At 41.9% G+C, this 23,397-nt stretch overlaps 1 protein-coding gene across 2 annotated transcripts in view; it reads right to left on the bottom strand.

Moving 5' to 3' along the window:
* bcan.S (brevican S homeolog) overlaps nucleotides 1-9,928 on the bottom strand; it is a 43,256-nt gene extending 33,328 nt beyond the window's left edge. Inside the window, exon 1 of one of the 2 annotated variants that reach the window (XM_018233492.2) lies at nucleotides 9,832-9,928. In XM_018233492.2, the coding sequence (XP_018088981.1) occupies nucleotides 9,832-9,837 (6 nt within the window). In that variant the 5' untranslated portion in view covers nucleotides 9,838-9,928. Of the gene's footprint in view, nucleotides 1-3,509; nucleotides 3,904-9,831 lie in introns of those variants that run through there. The other variant, XM_041574477.1, reaches the window with a different exon arrangement.
* Between the last annotated feature and the right edge of the window lie 13,469 nt (nucleotides 9,929-23,397).

The following is a 23,397-nucleotide window of genomic DNA, read 5'->3' as shown; positions in this document are numbered from 1 at the left end:
GCAATGTTGCTAGGTATTGGGCATTCTATAACATATTATAAGTAACCTGAACCCTTTAAACCCTTTTACCCTTTAAATCTACATGAGCCTCATGAGTTAACTTTTTTTTGTTTTTGCAATTGGTTTTCATTTGTTATTATTTGTGATTTTTGAGTTATTTAGCTTTTTATTCAGCAGCTCTCCAGTTTGCAATTCCGGCAATCTGGTTGCTAGTGTTCAAATTACCTTAGCAATCATGCACTGATTTGAATAAGAGACTGGAATAAATAGGAGAGGTCTCAAATAAAAAATAAAAATCAGCAATAAATATAAATGTGTGGCCTTACAGAGCATTTGTTTTTTTTTTAGATGGGGTCAGTGACCCCCATTTGAAAGCTGGAAAAAAGAAGAAGGCAAATAATTAAAAAAACTAATGAAAAAATATACAATGAAGACCAATCGAAATGTTGCTTAGAACTGGTAATTCTACAACATACTAAAAGTAAACTTAAATAGAAGATTTAACCTCCCCCCATATATAATTTCCCCCTTACACTGATAAGTCAATAGATGGTGAGACACTTGTCATCCTAGATCTCCCCTTTACTCTCTAACCTTCTATATTAGAGGCTTATTGGATGAGAGGTTCTCATTGAACCCCTCATCTTTAAGCTCCTTTGGAAGTGTCGCCAACCTGTAGTTTAAAGCTCATTCAAGCGGGGTCTCCCTAGACTGTGAATTTAAAGGGGAACTATCGTGAAAATGAACATTTAATATAAGCTTCGTCATACTGAAATGAGAAATTTTCTAAACATACTCAATTAAATATTCTGCAACATTTCTGAAATAATCAAGTTTATCTTCACTATTCCTCTCTCAGCATCTGTTTCTCTTCATTCTGTCTTCATGCAGCAGTTGGGTGTCAGATATTAATTGACAGTTAGATCCAATATATCTTATAGGGGGTCTCCTTTCCTAGCAAATGAATGAGAGCTCACTCAAATAACTGATTCCAGTACAAAATGTAACAAAATAACTGCCTTTTGCACAAATCCAGCATGTAGAGAGACATGATGTCTGGTGATTTTAATAGAGTGAACTCTAACACATCGTCTAGGCAAAAGGAACCCCCTATAAGATATATTGGATCTAACCGTCACCCAACTCCTGCATGAAGACAGATTGAAGACAAACAGATGGACATTGAAGATAAACTTGATTATTTCAGAAACAGTACAGAATTTTTAATTGATTATATTTAGGAAGTTTATTATTTCAGCATGTTGAAGCTTATGTTAAGTTTTCATTTTCGTGATAGTTCCCCTTTAAGGATACTTAAAGGAAAACTGTACCCCCAAAATAAATACCTTAGCAACAGATAGTTTATATTAAGTTAAGTGGCATAATAAAGTATCATATCAAACGGGTATATATTTAGGTGAATATTGTCCTTCCTTGAACCACAATTTCTTGATGTGTGCTGCCTCAGAGATCACCTGACCAGAAATACTGCAGCTCTAACTGTAACAGGAAGAGATCACCTGACCAGAAATACTGCAGCTCTAACTGTAACAGGAAGAGATCACCTGACCAGAAATACTGCAGCTCTAACTGTAACAGAAAGAGATCACCTGACCAGAAATACTGCAGCTCTAACTGTAACAGGAAGAGATCACCTGACCAGAAATACTGCAGCTCTAACTGTAACAGGAAGAGATCACCTGACCAGAAATACTGCAGCTCTAACTGTAACAGGAAGAGATCACCTGACCAGAAATACTGCAGCTCTAACTGTAACAGGAAGAGATCACCTGACCAGAAATACTGCAGCTGTAACTGTAACAGGAAGAGATCACGTGACCAGAAATACTGCAGCTCTAACTGTAACAGGAAGAGATCACCTGACCAGAAATACTGCCGCTCTAACTGTAACAGGAAGAGATCACCTGACCAGAAATACTGCCGCTCTAACTGTAACAGGAAGAGATCATCTGACCAGAAATACTGCAGCTCTAACTGTAACAGGAAGAGATCACCTGACCAGAAATACTGCAGCTCTAACTGTAACAGGAAGGGAACACCTGACCAGAAATACTGCAGCTCTAACTGTAACAGGAAGAAGTGGGGAAGCAAAATACAGAACTCTGTCTGTTACTTGGCTCATGTGACCTAACAAGTATGGTTTGTTGGTATGTTTGTGTGCACAGTGAATCCTACGATCCCAGGGGGCGGCCCTTGTTTTTTAAAATGGCAATTTTCTATTTATGATTACCCAATGGCACATACTACTAAAAAAGTATATTATTATGAAAATGGTTTATTTACATGAAGCAGGGTTTTACATATGAACTGTTTTATGCAATATCTTTTATAGAGACCTACGTTGTTAAGGGGGATTGTTTTCCTGGGAAAGAGTCACAATGCATTGAAGAACAACATCTAGAGGTCAATCAGTAGAATTCGAATGCAGGACAAATCCACAGCAGTATTCTTAACTGCAAAAACTTTTATTGGGAATGCACAACTCCCCTCTATTGGGGGATCAACACAGGATACCCCGCAGGATAACCTATCAAGCAAACAAACGGTGAGCTGCAGTCCATTTCTTTATATAATAGAACATCTAGAGGTCACATGCTTAGGGACTAATGAATAGAGCAAGACTGAATGATACTAAATAAATGCTACACTCTGATACGGACATCAGGTCATTGCTAGGGGTACCTACTGATTAATTAATGCAATCTGAGTGATCCATTCATCTTTCTGGAACAGAACAACTTTTTACTCAGCGTGACACAATGTTCCAATGCCCCTGCCACAACTCATGGTACATTCTACTTTTGCTTTCAATTAGGCACTAGCTGAAAAGGCAGCACTGGGACTGTATAAAGAAACGTAACCCCTACAGGGCGGGGGGCTTTGCCGGGTACCCCGTCCTTATACGTGGACCAATTCATCATGAAATTGTTGGTGCTATACACCAGTTAATGTCTCCTGGGTATCAATAAGTGGCAGTTGGAGATGTGCAGCCATTGGTTTAGGAATACCATTGTATGGTGCAACCCAGTTGGTGGAAATTTGCACTCGTGTCAATTAAATTGCAACCCATTCGCTGGTATCTATGGTCTGTTCCCCTGCATCTCCAGCTTGGTAACTGACCCCCAGTATATAATTAGGTTTAACCAACCAACTGTTCAGAATTTGATTGTACAAACCATATAGAGAAACAGACTTCAATATTACACCATTTACACATGTGGTCTCTCCATTGGTTGCAGTAAACCTTTCCTTACAAGAGCTCCATTTCTCCACTGCAGAGCTTTCAATTGTTGGTTTTTATATTTAAATAAAGCAGTAGAAATCCTATGCCTATCAAACAACATGCAGATGGATAGAAGTTAAGCATGCAAAGCTTTGGGACAGAAAGTGCAGAATAAGTCCCCAACTTTTGCCAACCCTATGGGAATGCAAGTGGTTTAGGAAAGAATTCTGATGCAGCAAATGACTATCGTGCCGGTCAGACTCACTTTTCTGTGTCCTGGATATGGGATAGGATGACAGCGGAAAAGAACTTTAGAGTCTTTGCTCTCTCTCTCTTTCTCTGCAGGCTCTGGTCGATGGTGCAGTAGTCAATGCAGAGGTGAAATGCAGAGTTTTCTCCTCTCTCTCGTATCCTAGTGCCACCAGCTTAGCCGGCAGTTAGAAGTACAGAGCTTGCAGTGCTGACTTTATGTCCTACTATAGTCTCTTTCCCCCTTCTGGGAGACTCTTATACATATATCAGGCTGTGATGCAGCCAACATTAAATAATGTAATGATAGATTCAGCCCTTGGTAGGCAAATCCTAGGAAATACAGACCATCCTTCCAATCCCCCTCCTCTGTATCAGTCCCTTCCCACACTATAGAGAGGGGTTGCCAAGAGGCGACAGAGTGATGGGGTAGGGGCAGAGGTAAAACAGAGGGGTGACTATGGGCGGAAGGATCACATCAATTGTGCAGGAGAGAAAGGCAGGGGGGGGGGAAGGAGAGAGGAGCCTTTATTTTTTTTGTGTTCATTGAATCAATGCCATGCCTGCTGATTCATGAGCTGCACTACAAACTGCAGAGTTGGTGGAAAAGCCTGGGGAAGACATATGATCTCTCAGGAGATTCGGTGCCAGTGGGGTTTTCATGGGATTTTTCTGTAACATGTTACAGGGATGAGTGAATGGTGGCAGAAGTGTTCTGCAGCAGCTGAGGCTGATAGGGAGAGAATGCACCTAAGCAGAATGAAACACATTAGGTAGAAAGGGAGTCTAGGGCATTAAACTGACAGTTAGGGCTGTAGAAAGTTACTGGAAATGGTGGGGAGATGTAGTCCCCAATTGCTGCAACTGCACGGTCCAGAGCGGCTGTCAAACGCTTTCTGTCTCTGATTGACATGTTAATTAGTTCTGCAGCAGCCACTGCTTGCCTTGGCCATAGACGTATCAATTATGATCTTTCTTGGAAAAGATCTCTCCAAGACAGATTTTTCATTTCAATACACATGTGTAGAGCTAAATCATCAGAAATACATATAGAAACAATAGAATTCTACCTGTATCTGATGATTCAGCACTTACAATGGCCGATGTTTGGATCCCTTCAAAGGCACCCGCTCAAAATGTTCCGCCCAGCTCGATCGACGAGCCGACCAATATCTAAAGGTGGCCATAGACTCAAAGATCCGCTCGTTTGGCGACATCGCCAAACGAGCGGATCTTTCCCCGATATGCCACTAACTGCATGGCTAAATCGGGGGTAATTCGAAAGTTCGGCCGTATGGCCGAACGATCGAATTACGATGCGCCAAGGTGCTCTGACGGGTCGGTCGGGTAAAAACCCAACCTTCCCGATCGATATCGTGGCCAGATATCGATCGGGAAGACCCGTCGGAAGCCCCCATACACGGGCAGATAAGCTGTCAAATCGGTCCAAACGACTGATATCGCCAGCTTTATCGGCCCGTGTATGGCCACCTTAAGTCTTCTGCCAATATCGGTCGGCTCGTTTCCCACCATACACGCACCGAATATCGTACGAAAATATGTTTTGTACGATATTATCTGTGCGTCTATGGCCACCTTAAGGCAGTGGTTTTAAAACAAATTTCAATTTAATCCCCACTAAGGTCCTACCGTAATGTCAGGTACCCCTTATTTCATGAAATGAATACAGATATAGGAAAATATTCGTGTATCCATCATTCAGCCATAGTTCCGGCGCACTTTTACTCGTGGGCTGGAAAGTTTTAAAAAAATGGCCTTCACTATATTTTTTACCCACAAAGCAGCAGTGGAATTCTAGTGTAAATTTACATGACGGCCAACTGCAATGTAAGAGGCACCTCGTGGGTGGGACTTGGGAATTCAGCTGGTACAGGAGACAAGTAATTACCCAGGTACAACTGGCAAACTAGTTCAATTAATCTACAAATCCCCCCAAAAAAGATTAAAAAAAAAAGTCTGAAGCTGTTTCCAATTTGCAGCAGGTTAGACAAATCGCTTCCTGAAACCAAAATGGCAACCAGCCCAGTGTCTGGCGTTAGTCTGACCAACAACTTGGCTCGGGTTCAAGAGAAGGTGATTAACAGATCCATTTACTAATAGGTTCTGCAGCAGTTGAGGTTTGGAGTCGAGAAAGAAAAATGTATCTACCAAAAACCAGCAATTTCCTAGATTTCCCAGCAAGGTTACGTATAGGAACATAGCAGCTAATGCTGAATAAAGATTCAGGTCTATGAAGTTGAACCCTCTGTCTAGCTGTCAGTTAGCAATTAACCTTATTTCTGGCCTGGGCTCTTGGTTCAAGGCAAATGGCTCATTTGTCTGCCAGACTTATACTTTCCATAGCCACGTCTCCTACTCTTCTCTCAGTTAGATGTTATATTTACTGTCTGCCTACACAGTCACCCTATATTCCTCTTCTCACTCCTCTCTCACAACTGCCAGATGGACTGACCATGGCAACCAAACACAGAGTTCATCCTTAACAGAAGAGGTGATGATGGGACAGTCGCACATTTATAAGTAATGGGGACCTGATAACGTCTGATAAGCCCCCAAAACTGGTGTAGCACAGTAAATGAAATTCTGCCTTTCTAGGAGAATACCTTAAAGGAACAGTAACACCAAAAACTTAAGTGTCTTAAAGGAATGACAAAATAATGTACAGTTGTCCTGCACTGGTAAAACTGGTGTGTTTGCTTCAGAAAAACTATTATAGTTTATATAAACAAGCTGCTGTGTAGCCATGGAGGCAACCATTCAAGCACAGGATACACAGTAGATAACAGATAAGTACTACTATAGTTTATATAAACAAGCTGCTGTGTAGCCATGGGGGCAGCCATTCAAGCACAGGATACACAGTAGATAACAGATAAGTACTACTATAGTGTATATAAACAAGCTGCTGTGTAGCCATCGGGCAGCCATTCAAGCACAGGATACACAGTAGATAACAGATAAGTACTACTATAGTTTATATAAACAAGCTGCTGTGTAGCCATGGGGGCAGCCATTCAAGCACAGGATACACAGTAGATAACAGATAAGTACTACTATAGTTTATATAAACAAGCTGCTGTGTAGCCATGGGGGCAGCCATTCAAGCACAGGATACACAGTAGATAACAGATAAGTACTACTATAGTTTATATAAACAAGCTGCTGTGTAGCCATGGGGGCAGCCATTCAAGCACAGGATACACAGCAGATAACAGATAAGTACTCCTATAGATATTATAAAAACAAGCTGCTGCATAGCCATGGGGGCAGCCATTCAAGTTGTAAAAAAGGAGAAAAGGCACAGGATACACAGTAGATAACAGATAAGCTCTGTAGTATACAATGGGACTCTTCAGAACTTAACTGTTATCTACTGTGTATCCTGTGCTTGAATGGCTGTCCCCATGGCTACACAGCAGCTTGTTTCTATAAACTATAGTAGTACTTATCTGTTATCTACTGTGTATCCTGTGCTTGAATGGCTGCCCCCATGGCTACACAGCAGCTTGTTTATATAAACTATAGTAGTACTTATCTGTTATCTACTGTGTATCCTGTGCTTGAATGGCTGCCCCCATGGCTACACTGCAGCTTGTTTATGTAAACTATAGTAGTACTTATCTGTTATCTACTGTGTATCCTGTGCTTGAATGGCTGCCCCCGTGGCTACACAGCAGCTTGTTTATATAAACTATAGTAGTACTTATCTGTTATCTACTGTGTATCCTGTGCAGGGCCGCCATCAGGGGGGGACAGGGGGGACAAGCGTACCGGGCCCGGGCATGAAGGGGGGCCCGGCAGCGCTGCATTTTTTTGAAGATCCGGGCCCCCCTTACGAGCGCCCGAGCCGTACGTCTTGCCTCTTCAGTGCCGAATGCGGAAGTGCCGAAAAGCCAAAGCCGATGCGACGAAAAGACCCAAAGTCACGGAAAAAGCCGAAGTCCCGAAGTCACGAAGCGCCGAAAAGACCCGAAGTCACGAAAACAGCCGAAGCCGAAGTCCTGAAGCAGCGCAAAGACCCGAAGTCACGAAAACAGCCGAAGCCGAAGTCCTGAAGCGGTGAAAAGACCCGAAGTCACGAAAGGAGGCGAAGTTGAAGTCCTGAAGCCATGAGTTCAATTCTACTGAACACCAGTTTGTGGTTTTTTTTTTTTAATCCCCTGGCCACCAATGTATTATTTTAATATTCTATAGGCCCCTGCCACCAATCTTTTTTTTAAAACTTTTGTTTTTGGGGCCCCAATTTTTTTTTTAACTCGTAAGGGGCCCCTTGCCACCATTGTTTTTTTTTGGGTTTTTTTTTTAAAAAAAAAATTAATTTTCTTTTTGGTGGCCCCAAATTTTTTTAACTTGTAAGGGGGCCCCTGCCACCAGTTTTTTTTTTTTTTCAAAAAAAAATTATTTTTTTTTTAAATTTTTTTTGGGGCCCCAATTTGTTTTTAACTTGTAAGGGGGCCCCTGCCACCATTTTTTTTTTTTCAAAAAAATTTTTTTTTCTCCAAATTTTTTTTTTGGGGCCCCAATTTGTTTTTAACTTATAAGGGGGCCCCTGCCGCCAATGTTTTTTTTTTTTTCAAAAAAAAATTAATTTTTTTTCAAATTTTTTTTTGGGGCCCCAATTTGTTTTTAACTTAGAAGGGGGCCCCTGCCACCAATGTTTGTTTATTTTTTAGTTTTTTTTACATTTTTTTTGTTGGGGCCCCAAGTTTTTTTTAACAGGGGGCCCCTGCCACCAATGTTTTTTAAAAAAAAAAAAATTTAATTTTTTTTTTTTGGGGCCCCAATTTTTTTTATAAGGGGGCCCTGACCATCAATAGCTTTTTACAACTTGTGTGGGGGGGGGGGGTTACTTTTTTAGCGCTGATGTCTGTGTGGTCTTTTAACTGCGATGTGGGCGGGATATGGGGCGGAGCTTGGTCGTCAGTGTGGGCGGGGCCCAGGGGGCCCCAAAAATTTTGTTGTACGGGGCCCCGTGATTTCTAATGGCGGCCCTGATCCTGTGCTTGAATGGCTGCCCCCATGGCTACACAGCAGCTTGTTTGTATAAACTATAGTAGTACTTATCTGGTGAGTCTATGTACCTTGCATTTTAATAATAACAGATAATGCAGCCCCTACTGTAATTTCTTTGAATATTGGAAGATATGACTTTTGTGACCTGTACAAAGCATTACCTGTATACACCATGAACCCCTTTCTTTCTCCCCCATATCATCCTCTCAGTATGAGTTCTCCTTGCACATTTCAGCCACACAGTGCTCATTATTGTATTAGAGAGGGTACAGAGAAGGGCAACTAAGCTGGTAAAGGGAAAATCTTAGCTATGAGGAAAGACTGGCCAAATTGGGAATGTTGACTCTGGAGAAGAGGCGCTTAAGGGGAGATATGATGACTATGTATAAATATATAAGGGGATCATATAAAAATCTCTCTAATGATTTATTTACCAGTAGGTCTTTCCAGCTGACACAAGGTCACCCATTCCGATTAGAAGAAAAGAGGTTCCAGCTAAATATTGGGAAGGGGTTTGTTACAGTGAGAGCTGTGAAGATGTGGAATTGTCTCCCTGAATCAGTGGTACAGGCTGATACATTAGATAGGTACAAGGAAGGGTCGGATGCTTTATTCACCAGTAGCTCCTCCCAGCAGACAGGAGGGAGCCAATGAGATTAGAGGAGGGAAAGGGGTGTTACAGGGAGAGCTGGGAAGTGAATCAGTGGTACAGGCTGATACATTAGATAGGTATAAGGAAGGGTCGGATGCTTTATTCACCAGTAGCTCCTCCCAGCAGACAGGAGGGAGCCAATGAGATTAGAGGAGGGAAAGGGGTGTTACAGGGAGAGCTGGGAAGTGAATCAGTGGTACAGGCTGATACATTAGATAGGTATAAGAAGGGGCGGATGCTTTATTCACCAGTAGCTCCTCCCAGCAGACAGGAGGGAGCCAATGAGATTAGAGGAGGGAAAGGGGTGTTACAGGGAGAGCTGGGAAGTGAATCAGGGGTACAGGCTGATACATTAGATAGGTATAAGAAGGGGTTGGATGGTGTTTAGCAAGTGAGGGAATACAGGGATATGGGAGAGAGCTCATAGTACAAGTTCATCCAGGGACTGGTCCCATTGCATTTTGGAGTCAGGAAGGAATTTTCCCATCTGAGGCAAATTGGAGAGGCTTCAGATGGGGTTTTGCCTTCCTCTGGATCAACTGGCAGTTAGGCAGATTAAATATAGACTTAAAAGGTTAAGCTTGATGGACATGTGTCTTTTTTCAACCTAACTTACTATGTTACTATGTTACAAGCTTAGCACTGTCCTTACCTCCATACAGGCTGCAGGGAGCCGAGTCTTTTCACTTAGTGCTTAGTTTGAGGCTGGTTGGACTGGGCACTCCCTTGTCTTGGCGTCTGTAGATGAATAGAAAGGACCACATGAGCTGAGGGTCTTTTTGCTGAGTAGACGTGCCCCACCCTTTATTCAGCATTAGCTGCTATGTTCCTAACCCCACCCGCTCCTTGTTCTACACAGGCCTATACGCTTCCAATTTCTATGGGATTCTCAGAGTGCTGCCTCAAAGAATGTTGACCAAACCTTCTTCACTTGGGTGTGAATTCACTTGCATTGACTGTGACACTCAAACTTGCACAGTCCCTTTCTTTCCCTCTGCCATAAGATAATCTACAGAAACTCCGTTACTAATGATTAATGTATTCCCAAACTCAGGCTCGTCCTTTATTTAAAAGGGGAAGTTCACCTTTAAAGTAATTTTTAGTATGTTATAGATGAACCTATTCCATGCAACTTTTCCATTGGTCTTCATAAGACTTCCCATTATTCCTCTTTCTAGCAGAGCATGGTATATGGTTGTTACGGGGGTCACCAACTTTGACACCCAAAAAAAACCACATTGACTGTTGGGCTTTAATTAGACCTATTACTGACTGCTTGTTTATTGGTTGAGTTCTCCTCCAATCAAGATCTTCAAAACTGTTTCAATGGCAGTATAAGGGAGACATATGGCTAAAGGGTGGCAGGGAACCTGTGGAGAAAAGTAACAAAAAGCGAGACAGAGTATTTTCTTTTTTTATAATTGTTTTAATTATTTGCCTTCTTCTTCAGACTCTTGCCAGCTTTCAAATGGGGGTCACTGACCACATCTAAAAAACAAATTCTCTGTAAGACTACAAATGCATTGTAATTGCTGCTTTTCATTCCTTTCTATTCAGGCCTCTCCTATTCATATTCCAGTCTCTTAATCAAATGAATGCATGGTTACTAGGGTAATTTGGACCCTAGCAACAAGGCTACTGAAACTGCAAACTGGAGAGCTGCTGACTAAAAAGCTAAATAACTCAAAAAGCAGTCTTTCAATCAGAAATAACATGGATACTTTCCTGTTCTTTTTGTTCTCCCTTTGTTATAGGAACTATAGGAATAATCTTCCCCCTAGTGGTCAAAATGTAAAACAGTCAAAGGAAAATATTTGGCTGCAGTTTCTACCAAGAGAGAATTGAGAATGATGATTAATATGTAATATAACAATATAAATAATCAAGCACAATGTTCAGATACCAAATGCTGACATGAAGTGAACGAGACAGGGCACATTAAATGTTACACAGTGTTTTGCTCTGTATTAGTAATGGGGTTTTGAGTTTGAGACCAGCCAATGGCATTGTTATCTTCGCATCGAATTTCCGCGTTTCGCTGGCAGCGAATAAATTTTCAAAACTCCTGCAAAAATTCACCAGTATCAAATAATTTTGGACGTGCGGCCGAAAAGTTGCTCGCATCAAAATTGTCGTGTGTCAACACTATTCGGATGCGAATTTTTCGCCAATTCTTAGCCGTTTCATGAATTTTGGGGGAAATTCGCTAATTTTTTGGCAAAGCGAAACGGGAGAAATGCACCCATTACTACTGGGTAAGTTACAGAGGTGACTTCTCTTCTTAATGGACATCAGAGTACAGGTATAGGACCTGTTATGCAGACTGCTCTGGACCTGGGGTTTTTCAGATAAAGGATCTTTCCATAATTTGGATCTCTGTACCCTTAAGGTCCCCATAGACGCAAAGGTTTTTCTTTGGTGAATGACCGGTTTGAGCTAAATCCGACCAATCCGTCAAATTAACGTGAAGTTAGTGGGAATCGAACGATCGTGCATGTTACGATTTTTCGTCTTAAGGAGATAGTAAATATTCTGTTAAATGATGCTACGCTTGATGGGATTATTTCTGATGAAATTGCTAAATTGTTGTTGACCCAGAATCCCAAAACACTGTATATTTACTTTCTGCCGAAAATACATAAAGATCTTGCTAATCCCCCAGGGAGACCTATTGTGTCTAACGTAGGTTCTATTTGGCAGCCGTTGGCTATTTTTGTTGATTCTTACCTACAGGAGGTTTTGCCTACATTGAAGCCCTGTTTAGTTGATACTGGTGATTTTTTAAGTAGGTTAGAGAATATTTCGTTGCCAGATGAACCTTTCCTTCTCTGTTCATTAGATGTAAAGCATTTATATACTTCAATTCCCCATGAGGAAGGCATCGAATGTGCTCGGACCTACTTATCAAAGGGATCAACACCTACTTACATGATTAATTTTGTGTGCACACTGCTTGAAAGCGTTTTATTGAATAATTATTTTGAATTTAAAAATGAATATTATTTACAGATACAAGGCTGCGCAATGGGGGCCAACATGGCTCCTGCGTACGCTAACATTTTTATGGATCATTTTGAGCAAACACACATTTTTTCACAGATTGAATATGCCCGCCACATACACTCCTTTGTGAGGTATGTGGACGATACGTTTTTTCTTTGGACAAGTAGTCTGGATAATTTGTCTAATTTTGTCAACTATTTGAACAGTGTGCACAACTCTATTAAATTCACATATGAATCACATGATAGTGAAATAAATTTTTTGGACGTGAACATCCAACTACAAAACAATAGGTTTGTTACATCTGTGCATACTAAACCGACGGATAAAAATAATTTGGTGCGTCCTACTAGCCATCATCCGCCTGGGGTGTTCAAAGGTCTGCCTAAGAGTCAATTATTGAGAGTGAGACGTATCACTTCCAATGATGCACTCTTTGATTTGGAAGCCACTAAAGTAGTGGAGAAATTTGCAGACAAGGGCTACAATAGAGGCAATTTATTGCAGGTGAAGAACGAAGTGGCAGGGATACCTAGGAGAGACGTCCTTGGGAAGTGTAAGAAAACAGGTGCTAATAGCACTCGAGTCCCTTTTATTTCTACCTTTAACACCAATTCTGCTGCGTGTAAGAGACATATCTTAAAACACTGGGGTCTGCTACAAGCTGATCCAAAAATAGGACATTTATTTCATCTTCCCCCTGTATTCTCGTATCGAAGAGGCAGAAACATTGGGGACCTTATTAAACCGAGACCTACCCAAAATTTCGATCTCCATTTAACCACGAATAGCAAGGGGACTTTCCCCTGTAGACAATGCGGACATTGTAATGGCATTATTGCTGGTGATGTAGTGGTACATCCGTCACAAGGGACCAAACACCCTGTTAACTGTTTCTCCACCTGTGACAGCCATAATGTTATATATTGTATTAAATGCCCTTGTGGTAAAGCCTATGTGGGCCAAACCACAAGACCGATTAAAGTCCGTTTAAATGAACATAAATGTGTAATAAGACAGTTTAAACCAGAGAATGCTGGTGCGGTTAAGGAAAAGGGCAGACTAAGAAAAGAAACATTATTGGCGAAACACTTTTTTATTCAAGGACATCAGGTGTCACAAGTCAGATGGCAGGTATTAGAGAAAGTAACTGCTAGGCAAGGACAGGACATTAAAAGGCTGCTACTCCAAAGAGAATGTTTTTGGATTTGGCTCCTGCAGACACGTGATCCGAAAGGGCTCAATGAAGATTTCAACATGTCTTGCTTTTTCTAACTAATGTTTTTATATTTATTGTTTTTTCAAAAATTATATTTTTTGTTTTTACAGATGATCAACAAATACCGACACGGTCTGGTTTAATTAGGTATTAGGGTCAGCTTCCCTTTGTTCCAGTAATCCCTCTATAGGGTAAGAGTAAATTCTTATGTACTCTTCTATTTTTGTATAACTTATATATTTAATTTTTCTATATTGGGATTCTTTGTAGGAGGGAGTAGTGTTGATATACACCTGTCTTTTGTATTTGCAGATTTTGTGCTTTTTATGTAATTTATGGTATCACTTCACATAGTGGTTTTATTGGACTCAGTAATATTGTAACAAATCTTTTTAAAACAATGTTTTTTAACTGTGCATTTACCATTTTAATGGAATTGTATAATTCTTAAAAAAAGTGGGTGTATTTTTCTGCAGGTTCACTCTTTTTTGATTGGACAATTAATTTCTTCACACTATTGGCTTGTTTTGTATGACACACTAATTGAATAATTGATTTGGTTATATGTATGCACTTTCTTTTTGAATTCGTATGCTTGACAAAGGGGATTTCTGTTCCCCGAAACGTTGCATTTGCAATCCGTAAATAAAGAATTTTGGAAGAATTCCTGTAGACCTGTGTGCCTTTGGATGTCACTGACTTGTATCCTGTCGTGAGGTTGCCGAGCCTCTACCATCGTGCACCAGGCGTCTCTTAATTTCCTATAGGGTGTGCGGGGTCCTACACTGCTGTTTACGATTTTTCGTCCGACATCTGTCAAAAAATTGATTGGCCAGGTTAAAAAAATGTTATCGGTCCCAGTGCAATCTATCTATGTTTGCAGGGCCAAGCTGGCAGCTCCCCTCAGTTTTCCTGGCAATATCGCCTGAAACAGTCTTTTTAGTTGATGGACAAATCTTACATTTGAACGATCGTTTCGAGATAATCTTGGTCTCACGATAACGAAAAGAACATCTATGCCCAGCTTTACTTAAAAATAATTTAAACATTAAATAAACCAAATAGGCTGGGTTTGCCTCCAATAAAGATTAATTATATTGCTTTGGAATTGAAATGGCCTGTAGGGGGCAGAAAAGGAGTTGCCCTATTTTTTTTTTTACCTTAGGCTTGTTAGATGCTCTAGGACAGTGTAGCTCTAGGACAGGACCAGTAGCTCGCGAGTAACATGTTGCTCCCCAACCCCTTGGATGTTGCTCCCAGTGGCCTCAAAGCAGGAGCTTATTTTTGAATTCCAGGCTTGGAGGCAAGTTTTGGTTGTATAAATACCATGTGTACTGCCCAATAGACCCACCTGTAAGCTGCCAGTCCACAAAGGGGCTACCAATAGCCAATCATAACCCTTATTTGGCACCACCCAGATACATTTTTCATGTGTATGTTGCGCCCCAACTCTTTTTACATCTGAAAGTTGTTTATGGGTGAAAAAGGTTGGGGACCCCTGCTCTAGGTCTAGGATCTTAGCAGGCTCAGGTACTTGATTATATTTGAAGGATGCTGGAAATAGTAATCCAGTAGAATTTGATGTAATGGGATTCTGGCATACTATTGTCATTAGAGACAGACCCAGGGGCGTAACTACAGAGGAAGCAGACCCTGCGGCTGCAGGGGGCCCAGAAGTTACAGGGGGCACCATGAGGCTCTCATTGATGAGCAATTTGAACATATATTGGTAAAACAGGACAAACACTGGATATGTTGGGGGCCCAGCAACATCTAGTTACGCCACTGGACAGACCTACAGGTGGATCTCACCTTGCCTCATGGCAGGAGCAGCCCTGGATGTCATATACATGGATTTGTAAAAAAAAATTATTATAATGCCAAAATATTCATTCACAGCTCCCTGTCTGAATTTGGCTTCTGCAGATTTGCTGGGCATCCTTCATGCTTCTTTAGATCCTGGTTTCCAACTCTGGATCCCTTACAAGCAGATTTTCTATGTGTAGATTTGCAACCTGAGAGTTGATTTAGAATTAATTATGTGTCACCTATTAATTGCTAAGGATTAACACAGGAGGAGATGACCCTATGGTAGATTGGGCGATGTGATCCTACCCAAACTAGCAGGAATTTCCATTGGTTAAATCTCTAGCTTAGAGGCATTACAGGCATACTGTATATAAAACTTGTATATTGCCTTCTCTAATGTCTCTATTGGCCTGAAATAAAACAGGCAAGGCTCTACTATCACTCTTCCTACCTCCTGTACTTGCTCATACTTGTAAATCAGCCTAAAGAGTTTCATAATTTTCCCAGCCCACTTTGTTTATTACTTGCCCTTGGCAATATTAATTGAGCGCCTTGCATTTTCTCTGCCATATATTATAAAGCTATGCATTCCGATCAATATTAATCTCCCCTCTCTGTACAAGCAGCAACTCCTCAATCAATGTAGTTACTCTCATTGCACATGTAGCACATTCCGCAGAAATGACATGAATGGTTATTGTTAGTTACAAGGATTTATCGATAGTAATGTGAATCAGCCACATGGTGGTGCTCTTGATGTTTGAGGCTGCTACAGCGAAAACGTTCTTATTTTTCGTACCAGGGATCGGTCACTTTCCAGTTACATTAAAGGTTCCAGACTTTGCATACGGTTTAGTAACCTGCAACAACCAATATTTGCACCAAGTTTTAGCTTCATATCTAGAAACCACTGACCAGTTTGTCTCTATTGACCTCTTCCATCTATTCAAGCCATTCTTTGCCTGTATCATTGTGATTCCTCCCCAATTTCTTGCATAACATACAAAGGCCACTGTCTACTCTCATTACAAGATGGTGGCCTACCTCTTTCAGTCATATCCACTTCTATCCAGAGCAGGACCTCAAGCTTCTCCACTCCATCTCTAGCTCTACCAAACCCAACTTACCATCTCATGTTCTCCCAGCAAGGATAGCTTCACCAATGCTCTTTGTTGCCTATACAAAGCCTCCACAGCCCACTTTAACAGTGATACCCCTCAGCCCTGGCTCCCATATGCCTTAAATGGTTCCACTTGGAGTAGGTTGGTGCCTGCTTGGCCAATTACTTGCTTCCCTACTAAAAGTTTAACTCCAAATGAAAAATCCAAATGAATCTGGAGGCAAAGCAGAACTTGGACCCTCTGTAATTAACTCAGTCCCAATGTAACTCATTGACTATTGATAAGTCCCTGTTCCCAGTGCCTACTCTTGTTCCTCCCCACCACAAGCCTATTAGCAGATCACCCCCTTGGAGACTGCCAACAACCAATGTAGACCATTCTGTCCTTTTTTGATGGATTCCTTTCATGTGTTCTGTAAGGTTGCCATATTTTCTACTAGTCTTCTTATATACATTACTTATTTTCTCCATTGGCACCAAGCTATGGCTTCAGCGGTTTTTCTCAACTCTAAAATGGCACCATTCTCCAAGCAATTCCTTTAGCATGAGCTGTCCTGTCTTCCTCCCTAAACAATTACACTGGGATATAACCCCCAACCTTATCAACCGTCTTCCCAAAATAAGCCCAAATAATGAGAGGCTCCGTCCAAGATTTTTCAAGGGCCAGTAAGCTCCCTGTTTCTCAAGTATGATCACAGTGATCTTTTAGAAGTGTTGCCATCTCCAGTGCCACAAGTATTTGGTGCAGGCTGGGGGTACGACTTAAAAAAGCAGATTTTCTTTTTTTTTTCTCGTATAACCATCTGAGGCCACTTCCCTGAAGCTGTCACCTTAGGCACAGGTGTTTGGGTGCTTACATAGAAAATACAGCTCTAATCTCAGAGTTAGTTAATAGCCGAATGTCAATAGGAAACCCTAAAATACTATAGTAAATTACAAAGAACTAAAACAAATTGGGGGAAAAACTTGAAAAATACCCCATTTTACCTCAATCATTAGTTATCATCTGCCTCTCTTGTATGACTGTAGTGTAAAAGGTCTCAGTATCAATCACAAAATCGAAAGAAATAGAATATATTGGAATAGGATTCTTTACTCATTTTCATCATTTTTCCAGCAGATGGCACTGAAGACTATAATCTCTATTTTTCTGGTGACATATAAGGAAAGGTCAGCCCATACTGTAATTAATTTGCTCTAGTGGGTTTGATAAAGTAATAAGAGTAACTCTTCAGAAAGGAGGGGTGATGGCGTATAGGGATGCTCTGGAGTTAAAGGATAAGTAAATCTTTAAAATAAGTGAATGTAAAATTGATGAGAGTGATTTTCTAAGCACTTTTGCAATGTACATTCATTATTTATTTATTTTTCATTTCAAGATATTAAGGGATACATGTGCTGTTAATATGAATGAATTTTGTTACAACAGCTCCACCTGCTGGTCAGTTTCCCACCAGTCTGACCACCAAGTAGTCAAGGAGAAAGAAAGAGGCTGCTCTGATGTTCTTCTGCTTAGGAAAATAATAAATAAACCTTTCTCAAATCTTTCCTAAGCAGAAGAACATCAGAGCAGCCTCTTTCTTTCTCCTGACAACTTCCTTGACTACTTGGTGGTCAGACTGGTGGGAAACTGACCAGCAGGTGGCGCTGTTGTAACAAAATTCATTCATATTAACAGTACATGTATCCCTTAATATCTTGGAATGAAAACTAAATAAATAATGAATGTAAATTACAAAAGTGCTTAGAATTTCACATATTTTAAAGGTTTACTTATCCATTAAGAGCTGTTTTGGAGCCTTAAAACATAGCCTTAAAATGCACCCCAAAGTGCCTAAAAGTAACCTTCTAATTTTCAACTGCCTCAGGCTAAGAAACAAAAATCAATGTTCTGATAACTGATTTACCCAAAATAGTTTGCGCTGTTCCTTGGCATAGCGCCAAATAAATACTTTGCTTTGTTTTGCCATGTCCCCCATCATTTTACTGTTTACACCAAAGGGAAAAGGCATCAATCTTTATGTTTAGCAATACATGTAATTAACCGCTGGGAGAAGAGAAAAGGCAGCAGCATTGTTACAGCTAATTCCCATTAGTCCCTGAAAGCCAATAATTGGTGCATTATCTGTCCCAGCAGTACAGCCCCCATCCTGTCTGAATCCCCCACTGTAAGGGTCTCACTGTCCCTGAACAGATGGACGGATCAATAGGGCAGAGAGATGGGATGTACCATGTACTTTCAATTAATAATTGGATCGGATCTGCCCTCTGTCTTGGCCCCAAATGCTGATCTTTGCCCCAAGCAATGAGCTCTGTCTCTGACCCAATTATTCTGAATTACTAACACTAATGTTTATAGAGTGTGATGTGAGGCCTGCCATGCAGTCGGGCCCTAGAATGATGAGGTGCAGGTAACTCGCTTCAGGCGGCAGCAGCATGCAAGTTACCGGGGGCGGCAAAAAAGCCACTCCTGGTAACTTAGGAGCCAAAATTCTGATGTTTTTATTGGAATTTGGGCTGTGCTAGTGCAGAGAGCGCAGTTGTGCTTTCCACACTAGTAATGTGGCCCCCTTTATCCGCTCAGGTGCTTGAAATGGTATGCCCCGGGTGCGAGGGGGGGCGGCATCCGAAAAGCTGCCTCATGGTGGCAAGATGGCCCGAAGTGCCCCTGTAAGGGAGAGTGTAGAAACTCTATTGTCGCTAATGCTGGGAAATCCTGAAGCCTTCGTGGTACTGGAGGCATCTCCAGGCTTCACATAAGGGGGTTGTGCCATTAGGTGCACCACATTTGTGCCCAGTGAGTCAGGTGCCGTTTTGACTGCAGGTTATTTTAGTTACATTTCTTCATGCACTGGTGGCCCAAGGTTAAAGTAAACCTACATTATCCAGCATGCACTGGGAGCTTGTCATACTGTACAATGGGCCGGGAGTTAATGGGCAAATAAAAAATCCAAGTAAAAGTTTGGCAGGTTGGTATTTTGGAAAAAACCTGCTGATTGAAAACTGTCACTCAATTTGGCAGTAAAGCTTCAAGCTGGCAAACCTGGGTGCTGCCTGAGGAGACAGTAGCCTCACTGAAAGGAAATTCACGGGATTTTAAGTCATGTCCACCTCACAGCCTGACCACACCCAAGTCATGCGCTTGCTTCTGAGCAGGGTCGGACTTAGGGTTGCCACCTTTTCTGATAAAAAAATACCAGCCTTCCTATATATTTATCCTCTTTCCCTATTAATAACATTGGTATCAGACATCATTTTTACCAGCCAGGCCGGTAAAATACTGGCCAGGAGGCAACCCTAGTCGGACTGGGGGGCCGGAGGCTGCCGTCTCAGGGCCCCCCTCTGGCCCACCCCTGCGCTGCACAAGTGTGTGCAAGGGCGAGAGCGTAGGGTGGGGATCTGGGCTGGCGGGGCCCACGAGAGCAGGGTGCCCACTTTGGCCCAGTCCGACCCTGCGCCTGAGGCTGCCTTTTGGGTGCTGAGAGGGGCTGCATCACTATTTGGAAAACCCGGCAGACTGTCTTGGCCTGGGCAGCCCTTCTGAAAACCGGGCTCTCCAGGTCAAATCGGGACAGGTGGAAACCCTAAGGATGGGTGAGAGATCTGTGGGCTGGGCAGGGATGTTGCCTTTCACACAGCACAAGAAAGCCTACAGACCTCTCCCTCCAGCTGAACTTCCTGTTTGTAACAGGAAGTTTGATTACCACAAGAAAATAGGGCTCTGTGGCACCATGAATAATACCCCTGTGCAGCGCCGATTCTGACTAAGGAGCCGCCTGAGGCGGCTACGGCAATGCTGCCCCCCTCACTGGCTTACTTGTCGGGAGGGGAGGCGGGAACACTATTGCGGAGAGCGCAATTGCGCTCTCTCACAATAGTACAGCCGAATTTCCCGTTTAAAAAATGGTAATTCTGCTCTTAAAGGTGCAGGAGCGGCTTTTTGCCGCCCCTGGAATCCTTCCTGGCGCTGCCGCCTGAGGCGAGCGGCTCAGCTCGCCTCATTGGCGGAGCGCCCCTGCCCCTGTGGGCAGATATTTCCAACAGAAATGTGTGCTCCTCAGCTTACCTCAGACATGCTAAAGAGAAAGGCATTCTGGGGCGTGCAGAGTAATGTAGCCAGAGTGCGGCTCCCACAATGCCTTGCAGTATGATTGCCATGACACAGCAGAGCCGGTTCTGTTACTAGTGACTTCATTCTGTGGTTCTGGCCCTCATTCCCAAATGAGATCATATATGACAGAGCTCTGCTTTCTTTCTCATGAATAGATGGAGCCCTGTGAGGCAGACCATATGCCTCTTGCTTTCCTCCCCTCAGTCTCTCTGGCAGCCTCGTCTTCCTCGTCCTTTCACTGCTGCCCACACGGGGGAAAGGCTCGTCTGGCCGAGCGCCATGAAAGCAGGGAGTCATCATATGAGAAGTATGACAGAAAAACAAGAAAAAGTTACTCTTTAAAGGGAAAGTTCCCCCTTAAATAAGGCTACATGCTCAGGAACTATCACACTGGCTCCTTCAAATTTCGCCTTATTTATTCAGTCAGTACAAGATGCGTCCCGTAATTGTGAAAGCTTAATTACATTGGAACACTGGGCAAGAGTGTTGCATTGTGAATTAAAAAAAATAACAAAGTGCACATATATTATATGTTGGCAGTTTTATAAAAATGAATCTGCACGTTTGCACATGGTTTTGTAACTAGGGTTGCCACCTGGCCCGTATTTTACTGGCCTGACCAGTAAAAATGATGGTTGATCCCAATGTTATTAATAGGCTGGTATTTTTTTCCAGGAAAGGTGGCAACCCTACTTGTCAACGTCTGATCAGCAGGTAGCATTTACTGATTCCCTGGTTTTAGAGGTGTCATACCTACGGCCCCCCTGTTCCTACAGTTCCCAACATGCCCCTTGGCAGTGGAAGGTCCAAGAGTCCCAGGTCTAACGTTGGCCATAGATGCACCGTTATTGTCATTCAAAACTAATTTTCATACTATATTCGGTGCGTGTATGGTGGGAGACAAGCCGACCTATATCGGTAGAAAGACTGAATACCAGTCTGCTTGAAGGCATCCGAACATCGGCCATTGTTAGTGCTGAATCATCAGATACAGGTAGAATTCTATTGTTTCTATATGTATATCTGACAATTCAGCTCTACACGTGTGTTAAAACGAACAATCTTGGAAAGATCTTTTCCTGGAAAGATTGTAATTGTTAAGTCTATGGCCACACAGGAAATTTGGGAATTGAGTTGTTTTAATGGGTTGGTTCACCTTTAAGTTCATGTTTAGTATGTTAGACAGTGGCCAATTCTAAGTAATGTTTCAATTGGTCTTCATTATTTATTTTTTATACTTTTTTCAATTATTTGCCTTTTGCCTCTTACAAGCTTTCAAATCTAAAAACAAATGCTCTGTAAAGCTACGATTTTGTTTTTTGTTATTACTACTTTGTATTACTCATCATTCTATTCACACCCTCTCCTGTTCATATTCCAGTCTCGTATTCAAAGTATGGCATGGTTGCTGGGGTAAGTTGGACCCTAGCAACCAGACCGCTGTTTCTGCAAAGTGCAGAGCTGCTGAGTTAAAAGCTAAATAACTGAAACACCACAAAAAATAAAAAAAAACAATTGCAAATTGTCTCAGAATATCACTCTCTATCATAGTCAAGTCAAGTTAACTCAAAGGTGAACCACCAATTTAATACAGTAGAAGCCTCCATTTAATGTTGTTCAGGGGACCAATAAAAAAAAAATGCTGTTATTTCCAGGAAAATGTAAAATCAAGGAAATGTGTTATGCACAATTTATAGGTGTATACACTACTCAGAGGATGTAAAATTTAAGTTTTACAGTATTCGGAAACATTTATAAACATCAATACAATGATTTTATGTTAAATGATAGTGCACGCTCCATGAATTAAGGTAGGGGGAGATGGAATTCTCCATGATTCATGGTAGGGGGTATGGTATGAGTAAAGAGTCTAGGGATGGGCGAAAGTCTATGGGTGACAAATGTTTTTGGACGTGCAGCAAATTTCTTTGAAATTTTCTTTCTCCCATTGGAGTCTATGGAATGCACAAGAAAGCACTCCAATTAATTTTCTCTTTTCACTGCTCTCCTGACTCAGCGTAAGCATCACTGGGGCCAAATTATCCCTTTTCCTTCCCAGGAGCAGGAGGGCCTGAAGGCTCCACCCTGGGGCCCTTTTTCTTTACTAATGTTATTGTCCTTGCTACTTATGCATGCATAGCCAGCTCTAAACACTGTCACAGGAGTGAGCTGAGAGTGCCTGACCAGCACTGAAAGGGTTAATGTGGCCGGCTGTTGCAGTAATAGATCTGGCTAGTTGACTCGTGGTTTTCTCTGAGCTCCTATCGGTGACAGACACAAAGTGAATCTGAAGCTCCTGACAATAAGATGAGGAATTTAGATCAGGGCCAGCTTTGGCAGAGGAGCAGACGCTTCAGTCTCGCAGTTGTTGGACGAGGATAGCAGGCTGGATGCTTATCTTATTAGTGATGCACATCGTCTGCCCCCATCATAGTGTGACTTTCAGCTGTTCAACCAGCCAACGGGTAGCAGATGCCGACAATTTTGCAAATCAGTTTTCGTTTTTTTATTATTTGTGGTTTTTGAATTATTTAGTTTTTTTATTAAGCAGCTTTGCCATTTCAGCAATCTGGTTGCCAGGGTCCAAATTCCCCTAGCAAACATGCACTGATATGAATAAGAAACTGGAAGATCAATAGAAGAGACCTGAATACAATACAATGTGTAGCCTTACAGAGCATTTGTTTTTTAGATGGAGTCAGTGAGAGCTGAAAAGTGTCAGAAGAAGGAGGCAATTAAAGGAGAAGGAAAGCTACCAAAGCAGTTTATTGCCAATAGATTAGCCACAATAGTGCAAGCTGTAACACTATTTATTCTGCAGAATGTTTTACCATACCTGAGTAAACCGCTCTAGAAGCTCTCTCTGTTTGTTTAGGATTTCAGCTGCCATATTAGCTTGGTGCGACATCACTTCCTGCCTGAGTCTCTCCCTGCTCACTCATAGCTCTGGGCTCAG

The sequence above is a fragment of the Xenopus laevis genome, chromosome 8S, assembly GCF_017654675.1.
Source record: "Xenopus laevis strain J_2021 chromosome 8S, Xenopus_laevis_v10.1, whole genome shotgun sequence".
In the NCBI taxonomy this organism is placed as follows: Eukaryota; Metazoa; Chordata; class Amphibia; order Anura; family Pipidae; genus Xenopus; species Xenopus laevis.
This window is presented reverse-complemented; position numbering and strand designations above follow the sequence as displayed.